Source organism: Protopterus annectens, chromosome 11.part0 (genome assembly GCF_019279795.1).
Source record: "Protopterus annectens isolate FY-2018-M chromosome 11.part0, PAN1.0, whole genome shotgun sequence".
Taxonomy (NCBI): Eukaryota; Metazoa; Chordata; order Ceratodontiformes; family Protopteridae; genus Protopterus; species Protopterus annectens.
In genome coordinates, this window is record NC_056745.1 from 281,822,552 (window position 1) to 281,835,455 (window position 12,904).

At 41.0% G+C, this 12,904-nt stretch overlaps 1 protein-coding gene across 17 annotated transcripts in view; it reads right to left on the reverse strand.

Annotated features, from left to right (window-relative positions):
- The window catches only part of MYBPC1 (myosin binding protein C1), a 378,023-nt gene that overhangs the window by 243,911 nt on the left and 121,208 nt on the right, over positions 1 to 12,904 (reverse strand). For all 17 annotated transcript variants that reach the window (XM_044087757.1, XM_044087759.1, XM_044087760.1 and 14 more), the window contains 3 exons: positions 10,181 to 10,285; positions 9,060 to 9,208; positions 8,685 to 8,802 (listed from right to left, as the gene is read on the reverse strand). In XM_044087757.1, coding sequence (XP_043943692.1) covers positions 8,685 to 8,802; positions 9,060 to 9,208; positions 10,181 to 10,285 — 372 coding nt within the window. The remainder of the gene's footprint in view (positions 1 to 8,684; positions 8,803 to 9,059; positions 9,209 to 10,180; positions 10,286 to 12,904) is intronic.

Consider the following 12,904-nt stretch of genomic DNA (forward strand, 5'->3'; position numbering starts at 1 on the left):
ACCAAGTTCACAGACGGCTGCAAACTAGGGGCTATAATTGACTCTCTGGATGACACAGACATCCAGATACCTGGTGTTAGAACTATGGCCTCAAGCCAAATGCCAAAAAGTGCATAGTCATCCCCTTTGGAAAAAACAAAGTACCCACAAGCTACCACATAGGTGGTAGCCCCCAAAATACAGAAGCTGTAATAAGGGATCTGGGGACCCAAGTAGATAGTAATCTCTCCTTTGATAATCACATTGCTAAAGTGGTTAGAAAATTCTTCTATGTGGCCCATCTAATCACAAAACGGTTTGCATCTAGATCAAAAGAGGTCATTGTGCCCCTCTACACATCACTCATCAGACCCATCATAGAGTACAACGCCCCATTTGGGATGTACCTTACAAGTCACCTGCAACAGCTGGAAAGACCACAGAAGTACCTCAACAAGAGGATCACTGGCCTCAAACAGATGCCCTATGCAGCTCAACTGAAGAAACTCCAACTGTACTCGGTTGCATACCGCCTACTCAGAGGTGATCTATGCCTGACATACAAGGCCATGTCCAACCCAGAATTGATGGACATGCTCCATCTAAAGAAAACCATATCCCCTCGAGCCACATGCTCTAGGGATCTAAACCTCACCACAACAATAAATAGAACATGCTGGAGGGATAGATTCCTGTCCCTGAGACTTCCCATGCTCTGGAACAAGATTCCAATCTACATTAGGCAGAGTTCCTCACTAACACTCTTCAGGAGAAACATTGACGAGTGGCTGGGAAATAGAAAGTTTACCCTGGGGATCACTTCAATGGCTCTGCTGGACAGAGGCACAGGGAACTAAACTAAGGGGATGGCGAAAGCCAACACAATTCTGGCTAGGCTTAGAAATGCCTTCAGGCAAATAGCCTAGTACCTACCTATGAACCTATGAAGGCTGGAAGAATGGTGAAATAAATGGTAACATTGTGTCAGTGTAAAGAAGAGCACAACAATGGTATTGTGGAGAATTCCAGCTGAAGAGTATACTACAATTTGCGATAAAAGCCTCACAAAGCAAACATGGAAAAAGACCTTTGTGCCAATTAAATCTGATGATACAAATATGGGAAATGAATGTAAAAAGACAGTCAATAAGAACAACAGATAATATGTAGAAACTGGAGAGGTTTTGGAATGCAAGACTATAGCTGTGAGGACTTCTGGAATGTACTAGGAGACAGCTGGGAGTGGTTCTGGATTGCAGTAGGATACAGTAGCAGGGGTTCTAGATTGCACTAAAAAACAGAGAGGAAATGTTCTGGAATATACAGGCATTACCTCTAGAAACTGAGAGGCTATTATTCCCCATAATAAGCACATAGGAAGAATGATTTAGAGAACTCTGTGTGGTTCAAGAAATGCCATCTCTAAAGACATAGAGTTGGCAGAGGTAGTCCACTCCAGAAGAAGAGAAATCAGATTATGCCATGTCACAAAAGACTCAAGAGACTTAATCTGTACACTTTAAGCAGATTAAAGGTGGAAGAGATACCCTGATCTGTAGCCATTTGAAATGCTGGGATCTGCTAGAATTAGTCCCGAAATGGCCAAAAGACTGGATTTACATATACCAAGTCTGAGATGCCATTTCTTGGAATGCTCACTTTTCTCCAAGGCATGGTGATCTCAGAGTTGGTATATATAATTTTTTTTGGGGGGGGCTTGCCCCCTAAATTGGGGGGTATAGGGGGCTTGCCCTCTGTAAAAAAAGAAGTTTAAATGTGAAGAAAGATTTTCAAAATTCACTCTTTTCCAGTATTTTCTTTTTTTTTGAGTGTGTGTGTGTGTGTGTGTGTGTGTGTGTGTGTGTGTGTGTGTGTGTGTGTGTGTGTGTGTTTTGGTGTTTTGTTGACATTTTAATAGGGAGCTACTTTGATAAGAATATTTAGGTAAATTAAGTGAGCCAGCAACCTCCGGCCAGCATTGTGTATAAAATGTACAAGAACAAGCATGAAGAATTTGATAACACATGGAGGATGACTAAGAGGTAATGCAAAGCACTGTTTTCTTTTTCTTACAGAAAGGAGATTATGAAACATCTTTCATAATCTCCTTTCTGTAAAAAAGGAGATTATGAAACATCTTTCATCAAGTTAGCAGTGCAGGCAAAAATCAGTAGAGAATTCAAAAATTGTCGAAGAGACATAAGCCACTTCCAGTGAAAAATTGGTGAAACAGAAATTTAGGCAGCTTGAAATGTCTACTACAAAGACCACCATATTATCAGATTCTTGGAAAAATATGCAATTAACTGACTATGACTGACACACTGGGTCCTCCTACCCAGTGACCTCAGGAAAATAAGAGTCATTTGTCCTTCAAAACCCAGTTATGTGACTGCTGCATGACTCTGGCCAAATGCATCTGCTACCCTGCCTGAAATTTATTTGTGCCTGCACCACTGGATTAAGCAATTTCTGGTTACATTGTACCTATGCATTTATTTTGTCTCACCTATATAACATCCACGTATCCCCTGCCCTTTCTGTCTAACTTCAAACTCATCTTTATATAGGCCTAGCCCAAGAAGATTCCCTGGCATCATGCTGCCCAAAGTTAGTTCCCAGTGCCCCTGTCAAGCAAGGCCACTGAAGTGATCCCTGGGGTGAACTTCCTATTGCCAATCCACTCGTCAAGATTTATCTTAAAGAGGGGCAGTGAAGTGCTCTGCCTAACGTGAATGGGAAGTTTTTTCCAGAGTATGGGAAGTCTCTGGGTTAGGAACTTGTCCCTCTAGCATGTTCTGTTTATTGTGGTAATGAAGTTTAGGTCCCTGGAGTGTGTGGCACAGAGGGATTGGGATTTCTTTAGGTTTAGCATATCTAGCAGCTCTGGGTGGCTTTGTATGTCAAGCAGAGATTGCCTCTAAGTAGGTGATATGATACAGAGTATATCTGGAGTTTTTTGAGCCTATCCATATAGGGCATGTGTCTAAGGCCTAAGATCCTCTTAGTGAGGTATTTTTGTGGCCTTTCCAGTTGTTGTAGGTAGTGTGGTACATACTAAATAGGGCATTGTATTCTATAATAGGTCTAATGAGGGATGAGTAGAGAGGGATTATGACCTCTTTCTTCCTGGATGAGAAACCTTTTGTAATAAGATGTGCCACATAGAAGGACTTTCTGACTACAGTGGCAATGTGGTTATGAAAGGAGAGGTTGCTGTCAACCTGTGTCCCCAGGTCTCTTATCACACTTTCGGTGTTTAGTGGACTGCCGCCTATGTGGTAGTTCATGGGCACTGAATTTTTCCCAAAAGGATCAACAATGCATTTTTTGGCATTGAGCTTGAGGCCATGGTTCTGGCACCAGTCATTGGTGTTAGTGAGGCCATTTTTGAAGAATGTCTACATCAGTTTGAGAATCAATAATGGTTCCCAGTTTGCAATCATCTGCAAACTTGGTCAGCCAGAGTCCCTTTTTGTTGGCTTGAATTTCAAAGAAGTAGATGCCAAACAGGGGAGGACCTAGGTGTGGGACACCACTTGTAACTAGTCGGTAGTCAGATTTGGAGTCCGCTACTTTCACAGTGTAGGCTCTATCAGTGAGCCATTTGGCAACCCATCTTATGATATAGGATTTTATTCCTAGTTCAGTGAGTCTATCTATGATTACTGAGTGAGGGATGGTGCCAAAGGCCTTGGCAAGATCTAGGTAGGCTGTGTGAACTACCTTCCCTCATTCACAACTCTGGTGACAGACTCGAAGTCTACCAGGGTGAGCAGGCATGATCTACCTTTCACAAACCCAAACTGCATGGGGTCCAGAGTTTGGAGATTCCCTATGTCCTTATTTATAAGGTCCATGATTATGCGCTCCATAGCCTTACATATCTGACTCATCAGATTAATGGGGCAGTTGTTCCCAGGGTCTCTAGTCGCTCCCCCTTTCTGGAGTGGGATGACTGTAGCAGTGCACCATTTGGTAGGAAAAAAGCCTAAAATGATGCTATGATTGATCAGGGTACTCAGGTGTGGTGCCAGTTCACTTTGTAATTCATGTAGAACACAGCCAGGGATATTATTAGGTCCTATGGAAGCTGTATTCTTGGTTTTGGACAGTGCATTTTTTACCTGTGTAGCTGTGATAATAGGGACTTGGCATTCCTTAGGTATTGTGATAGACCCTTTAGGGGGTGAAAGGTGGGTAAAGTTCGCACTGAACCTGTCGGCCAATATGTTGGCAATATCAGTAGGTTCTGTATATGTATTGCCATTATGCTGTAACTCAGAGCAGATCTGAGTATTGCCATGTATATTCTTGACATAACTATAGAATGCCTTGTGGTTGTCTTTAGAATATGCAGCAGTTTTGTTCTCATAGCTAGCTTTAATGGATTTGATGAGGGATCTCAGTTTTTTGCTGAGGCTAACAAGGGAGTTTTTCCAGTCTTGGGAATTCACCCTTTTCTGCAACAGTTTTTTCCTCCTGTTGTAGTTTGTTTATGATGGGGGACCACCAGATTAGCTTCCTTTTCTTGGATGAGACCATCTTGTTTCTGTTTCGTATGGCCTGTTCCATGCACTTGTGTATGTGCTCATACAGTGCATTGGTGTATGATTCAGCAGTCATGCACCTATTTTCCATTTGCATGGGTATCGTGAAGTTAGCCACCTCTGTTTTTAGAAGCCTAAAATTGGCTTTGGAGAGGTTTTTTATGGTGGTTTCTTTTAGGGGGGTTTAGGGCAGGATGTGGATATCCATGGTGATTAGATTGTGGTCAGATCTGGCCAGGGAGGAGTTTATTACTGGTGTAGAGCAACGGATGCCCACGTTAGTAATGACCAGGTCAGGGATGTTTCTACCCCTGCTGGGAGTAGGAATGAGCTGGTCCAGGGCGTTGGAATTAATGAATTCCAGAAAACATTGAGCAAGTGTGTTGGTACATGAGTAATTTTCCCAGTTAATGGAGGGGTAGTTAAAGTGTCCCAGTATAAGGGTATTGGGTTGTACCCTAATATTTTCCAGTGTGTTTAGGAATGTGGAGTGGGAGTCTTGGGACATGGTGAGGGATCTATAGCAGGTAACAACCTGGATTGCAGTTTTACCCAGTATTAGTTGTACCTGAAGTATCTCTGATGCGTTATGTTGGGCTACTAGTCTGGAGGTGTGCATATCCTTTATGAATATGGAGACACCACTGCCTTTAGTGCTTTGGTCCAGGTTTAGGGGCAGAAAGGTGTGATATGAATTATAGCCTGGTAGTGCTGGGGTGCTATCTGGAGACTTGAACCAGGTCTCGGTCACTGCACAGATGTCGATGTTTTCCATTTTAAGGAATGTTTCGAGCGAGTGCATTTTGAGATTTAGACTTCTAGTGTTGAGTAGCATAACCCTCAGATTTCATTTGGTTGTAGCTGTTATGGTGATAATTATGTCAGGACATTAACTAAAAAGACACTATAGGGGTGACAAGAGCCTTGGCCAGTATCCAGAATCCCTGGAGTGACAGGTGCAGGCCATCTCTGGTGAAGCATTGAGGTCTGTCGATCATGTCATCCCAGGCAGACAGATACTGGATCCCCTTAGAATGACACCAAAAACTTAGCCAATTGTTGAAGTCAATCATTTTCTGCTTGTACTGTGGTATAATTCTGGGTGATGGTAGGATGCTACTCAGAGCTAGGGTCATACCTGCCTGGGCTACAAGATCCAAGACTTCCTCTATGTCTCTTTTCATGTAGTCTAGGAAGGTATGTCTCAGGTCATTCACATCAACATGGACAATGACAGAGTCATATTTGTACCTGTTGTGGAGTGACCTAAATGTGTGCGTTATGTGGCAGATCCTGGCACCCTACAGGCAGCTGACTGTAACTTTCTCCTTATTCAGCCTAGTGAGTGGGACATCAGTGTGCCTTACTATTGAGTCACCTATGACTAGCGTATTGGGTAAGTTGTTTTGCCTTATAGGCTTTGGTTGAGTGGCACACTGTTTATGTGAGCTATGTGTCTCATGGTTTGTGCTGGGATGTGGTGGTTGTTTGCGTTTCTGCCTCGGAGGTCTCTGTTGTTTGGGCAGATTTTTATTGAGAGCCTCCGTGAAAGGAGGTGTGTGTTTTGTGTTACTATGTGGGGGTTGTGGTGGTGTATGTTCTGGAGGGCTATGGGTTGAATGTGGTGTGGTACAGGTATTAACCTTCTCCTTTTGACTGGCTAATCCAGTCTTGGCTGGAGAGTGCCTGGCTTCCAGTTTGGCTATATATGTGCATCTCTCACAATTCATAGTGTTGAGAGGTAATAGGAGAGGGTTGTCTATGTACATGAGGCAGTTGCTACATTGCCTCAGGATGCCCAAGTTCACCAGGTTGGCAGGAGAAAGCACAGAGAACTGACCTTTAGACATGCCTGGATATGAGCTCAATATATTAAGTACTGAAGCCTTTTGCAGAAAAAAATGTCACTCAAAGTGTCTGAGTCTGTACAGAGCACTGCCAAACACTCAAGGTGAAACCAACACGTAGACCCTGAAAATTTAAAGATGAAGTATTTAGGCAGATAATCTGAAGTTAGGAAGAAATCAAGCAGTACTTACTGAAAATAAAGAATTAGCTTGCCAAGAATGATGAAAAGAGGGGAGTCACATGAATGGCTACTACCTGGCTACTACTAATGCTGGTCTCAGCACAGCTTCACTCTTTTGGGATACAATACTTCTTTGCTTCTTCTCTCACCAGAAACAAAATGTTAGCACCAATCCCAAGAAGAGAAGCAGGCCACAGCCTGTTTGGTGATCCACAGTCTTGTCCCAGATGATGCAAGGGTCTGCATGTTTGTAACCTTCTTCTGGTGGATGCCTCAAATAGCAACCAGACCAATCAGGTATGTTAAGCACAGACACTCACTCTCCAACCAGAAAGAGTCAGGAATCAATGCACTCTGCTCCTACTCTCACCACTTTCAGAATATAAGCACATATTCCAAGCTGTCACCTATAAAGCAGTTATTAAGCTTTCTGGTGATCAGCAGTCTCCAGGAAATAATGTCACTGCACTCCTTCTCTCTCCAGGAGAAAACAAAAGCACTAATCCCAAGATGACTACTGAGAGGCAGAATGTGGGCTCTCCAATAACTGGTGGCCTTGCAATAGATGTTTAAAGGTAAGATGAAAAATGGTTTATCTTAAACACTGCAGTGTGGACTAGAGGAGTTAGATGAGAAAGTAGGTAACTTAATTTTTACCTGTCTAAAAAGTTACGTTTTAGTGGAGAGTGACTATTTTTAAAACAGCAAGATAGACTGAAAGGGGGTGGTCACTTTTTTATTCTGGTACTATGGAATACAGTAGGATGGCCAATAAATTTAAATAGTTGAAGGGGAGTGATTTCACAAAATGATAATTTTATGCTGACACCAACCAGTAAAAGCAGAGAGGAAATGAGATATATGGTCAAATTAACACAAGGGGCATGCTACTAGAAAGACAGTGGAGTTTAAGAGCTGTGGGTGTGGGAAGGTGGGAACATTTTCTGTCTGACTCACAAGAGACAGAGCTGTGGTGTCTATTCAAGTTTTAATATGCAGTTAAAAGCAGGATACAAGTAAAACACAGTGTAAAGAAAACAAATCACAGTATACAAAATAGAAAAAGACAATAAAGCAATACAGAATACAACAAATAAAAAGCAAACCGACCTTTTCCTCACAGCAAACTGCAGCAGAGTCTGGGTGAGCCTCTCCAGTAAAGCTCTGAAATGTTTTATTTTACCCCTTAAATAAAATGTTTAGTTCCTAGCTCCATCCCCTCAGTTCATAGATGATTAGCCTTAACTGACCTCTTCTAACTTATGTGTAACTCCTTAATTCACCTGTTCTAATTTCTGTCGGACTCATAAGAGACAGAGCTGTGGTGTCTTTTCAAGTTTTAGTGTGTAGTTAAAAGCAGAATATAAGTAAAACACAGTGTAAAGAAAACAAATCACAGTATACAAAATAGAAAAAGGCAATAAAGCAAAATATGTATACATGTGCTGTTTCACATCTAGACAACACAATATTTAGAATATGTGACTCCCTACCTGTAACTTTATGTGATTATGTGCTGTAATGCATACACTTCCATATTATTTGGAATACACATACTTTCTTGATAGTTTACTGAAGTCAGTTTACTCGACTAATAGAATGAAGTGACCTTCCATTAAATTAATTACAACTTACCCAAGATCTAATGACTGCAGAATTAGTTATATTAGTTAGGTGTACAAAGGGTGCACCATTTGCATGAGCATGTGGGGGTTTTACCATCATGTAAGAATTTGACCAATCCATGCAGTCTTTTTTTACCTCCGTCACTACACAAACATATGCCAGTAGTCTTGCCTGACATTTTCAAACTTCACTGGTTGTAAATCACCTGACTCATGTCACATGACACCTCTGACTAGATTTTTTACTGCAAAAATGCACCCAGGGTGCCTGTATAGGCTTCGTATAGGAATGTTTGATTTAGTGTATTATATGTAGAATCTTTATTTGTTTGCCTTTAATGTATACCAGTTCAAGCAGATAACTAACAGCTGAAATGCTTTAGAAAATTGGAAAACAATACATTCTAAGTGTTCCTTAAATGTTATTAAATTGTATTCCTTTTAATGACTGACTTTATCAGTCAGTATAATATAGCTATGGAAAATTAGGGAGAAACTTACCAAGAACCTCCAGATCAAAAGTGCAACTGTCAAATTTATCTTTGTATGTTACTTCACAACGGTAATTTCCTCCATAGTTCTCTTTGGCTTTGATGATATGCATCTCAAATGTAAAGATCTACAGCAGAAAAACAAATATTGAGGATGTGTTCATTTAGGACAAAATTATTGTAAGAGAAATCTTACAAACATTTGTGAATGTTTGAAAAGAAACTCTTTACCCATTTTAAGCCTATTTACTCAGATGCGCATTTTTACTTGTAAGTGGGTCGAGTCTTTTGTACTGATCAAGATGGATATATTTAAAAAACAATGCAGACAGCACAGAAACAAACATTTACATTCCAGTGACATTTCCTTGAAGAATGATTTTACCTTTGCATTACGATCATATAGTTCTTTTAATTGCAAGTGTTTCCCAGCTTTGCTTGCCAGATCCATCCATTTACCCTTGAACCATTTAACTGTTGGCTTCCGAAGAAGATCTTTGGCTTCTACCTTGGCTGTAAATATAACATCTCCACCTGTTGAGGATGAATAAAAATAAAAGTATTAGTTTTAGTTCTTGATTTAGTATTTAATTAAATAGTTTAAATTTTCATGAGTTGCAATGCACAGTAATAATAATGCTGCTCATGCATACAGAAAATGCAAGAAAACATTCATCTACATAAAGTGCTCACTCTATGAGGATGGAAAGATTTGAAGGACTGTTTATATGTGAGTTTGCTTAGAAATGGAACTGTTTTAACATCTCATGTGACAGTGCTTTGCATACATCTGTACCATCTGCCCAGCTGTAAGTCAATAATCCTGTAGCGATTTTAGAAGAATCACTAGACAGCCTTTCATAAGTGAAAACCTTACATCCAATTCATCTTAGGAACTACTTAAAGTCCTAGTCCATAGACATCTTATGCTATTATCTCAGTGTATGGAAATTAATGGTAAGCTGTAATACGAGTCATAAAAACAGGAAAAAACAGATATGTGTGTTCATATGTGTGTGAGTGTGTGGGGGGGGGGGTCTAGTTTGTGTAACACATAAAATAAACAGTACCATTGGATTAGAGAACTTATTTTAAGACTAGAGGTCTTACCAGACATTCCAGAATTTCTTCTCTAGGTATGTATTTTATTATACACCAGGTCCCTGCTTATTTTACATATACATGTGTGTGTGTCTCTGTGTGTGGGAGGTATGTACACTGGTGTGCACACTGTGTGCAAATATTGCAGTACTGCATTTTGCCCATAGATGCAGGAATGTGGCAATCTTACTGAATGTTTTGCACTTTTTTTTTTTTTTGCAGATAATGCAGTCTCTTGAGTATTACCACACTGGGCAACATATGTTAGCAATAAGCCATTCATAACAGTTGTTCTAATTAAAAGTGGTAGCCAGTCTGAGTCTCTACAGTTTTATTGTAGTGAATTACAGCTTTTGTACATGCTACAGTGATGACGTTCTACAAAGGGAAGGATTTAGCACTCACCAACATTAATCACGGTGGATTGTGGCTTTTCAATAAATAATGTAGATCGCTGTGATTCATCATGTTTATCGATCTCATCGGTAGACCCCTCACCAACAGACCATACTGTAAGAGAAACAAAAGAAAGCAAAATGAATCATGTTTGTAATGTAGATTTTATTTTCCTGTCAAGCCACTGATTAATGGTACTTTATTATGGATAAAAATATAATAGTGTGGCTTTGGTAAATGTTACTTCCATGTCTACAACTCCTTCCTTAATTCTTTATCAAATAAAGTCAAATGCACTGTTATTGCACATTTCTAAATACAAAGTACTTCAAACCTTAAAAGCAATTAAAACAAAACTATGGGTAACACCAGTATAAAATATGTAACATAGCTAGTGAAACTGCTGACAATAACTTTCTTTTTCTCTACCAGGAAAACATGAATAAATGTTGTCTTGCTCAGCATGTGCAGCTTTGCAACTGGTATGAAACAATGGACATATGAGGTAGGATGCTTGCATTTCTATGTGAGTAGCCATCTCTATTTCCAGATATGGAAATAAGTGCAGCACCAACCTGGATAACAATGCTGCACTACACAAACATCCACATCCATGCAGTAACCCTAAGGTTGTTCAAATGTATTCTAGCACTATAATCATAAATTAAAAAGAACTGGATCTGATCGGTGATGGCCTTATATTGAGTGACTTCTGACTGAATACAACTGACAGAAAATAAGCTTTTAGAAATTGTGTTTTTTTGGGAACTATCTCCCCAATCTTGTCACCTTCATGTTCCTATTATAGATCCAGTCATATCTCTTTAACCTCCTGGTGTTTCAGAAGTCTATGAATGACAGGGACTTGTGAGCTGGAGATCATGGTCATTATGCTGTAGGGACCTGGAGATTTTCTGGCTGCTCCTCATAACCAGCCGCGAATTAAACAATGCCCACCCTGCTGGATTCAGTGTGACTGTGTGCTTCTGCATGTTATCATTAACAGCCAGATTACATATGCATCCCTTAGTATGTTTGCTCTCCCTGAATCTCAAGTTCTAGGACCTGCAGTACTTGGTCTTCCACTAGGGGGTGGTCTTGCACCAGGAATCTGTTCACACCCTCCCACCTAGATGAGTGAGCCAATATTAGCTGTTTGCTACCATCACTTCCCAGATGATTCCTCCTGCATCCTAGTCAATAAACAAGCCTAGTCATTGGGAGCATAGTGAGGTCCATAATGTTTATGCCACAGAACTATCAGGGGAAAAATAAGTTGATCTAAAATGGTGGCTTTGCCCTGAAACAGTTTGTGGGGATATATCCAATTTATAACCTCATTATTCATCTAAACAAGCCTAGATTCATAGGTTCATAGGTAGGCACTAGGCTATCTGCCCGAGGGCATTTATAAGCCTAGCCAGAATGTGTCGGCTTTCACTGCCCCATTGATTAATTAACTGAGCCTCTGCCAAGCAGAGCCAATGAAGTGATCCCAGGGGTGTATTTTCTGTTAACCATCCACTCGCCAAGGTTTCTCTTGAAGAGTGTTAGTGAGGGGCTCTGCCTAATGTAGTTAGGAATTTTGTTCTAAAGCATGGGGAGTCTCTGTGACAGGAATATATCCCTCCAGCATGTTCTATTTACTGTTGTGGTGAGGTTTAGCTCACTAGAGCGTGTGGCTCGCAGTGACTTGGATTTCTTTAGGTGGAGCATGTCCATCAATTCTGAGTTGGACATGGCTTTGTAAGTCAGGCAGAGATCCCCCCTGAGTAAGTGATATGCCACTAAGTACAGCCAGAGTTTTTTCAGTCGGGCTGCATAGGACATATGTTTGAGGACAGTAATCCTCTTGGTGAGGTACTTTTGTGGTCTTTCCAGCTGTTGGAAGTTTCTTGTGAGGTACATTCCAAATGGGACATTGTACTCTATGATGGGTCTGATGAGTGATGAGTAGGGGGGCACTATAACCTCTTTATTTCTAGATGCAAACCCTTTAGTAATTAGATGGGTCACATAGAAGGATTTCCTAACTACTTTGGCAATATGATTGTCAAAGGAGGGATTACTATCTACCTGGGTCCACAGATCTCTTATTACCTCTTCTGTATTAAGGGGGCTGCCACCTATGTGGTAATTTGTGGTTGTTTTGTTTTTCCCAAATGGGATGACTATGCATTTTTTGGCATTTAACTTGAGGCCATGACCTTGACGCCAGGTGTCCGTCTCAGTAAGGCTCTTTTGGAGGATATCCGTGTCAGCCAGAGAGTCTATTATGGCTTCCAGTTTGCAGTCATCGTCGAACTTGGTTATCCATAGTCCTCCTGTGTTTGCCTGTACTTCTGAGAAGTATATGCTGAACAGTAGGGGTCCCAGGACCGAGCCTTGTGGGACACCACTTGTGACTGGATTAGAGTCGGACCTGGAGCCTGCTATTCTTACTGCGTGAGTTCTGTCTGTAAGCCAGTTGGCAACCCATCTCATGACGTAGGGGTTTATGTTCCGGCTGGTGAGTGTTTCTGTAATACCCGAGTGGGGAATGGTGTTGAAAGCCTTGGTGAGGTCAAGGTAGGCCGTGTGAACCACCTTTCCCTCATCTATGACCTTGGTGACTGTCTCAAAGAAGTCAACCAGGTTTAGTAGGCATGATCTGCCCTTAACAAAGCCAAACTGGGTCAGGTCAAGTGTTTGGAGGTTCGCAATGTCTTTGATGAGTTCCACGATAATGCGCTC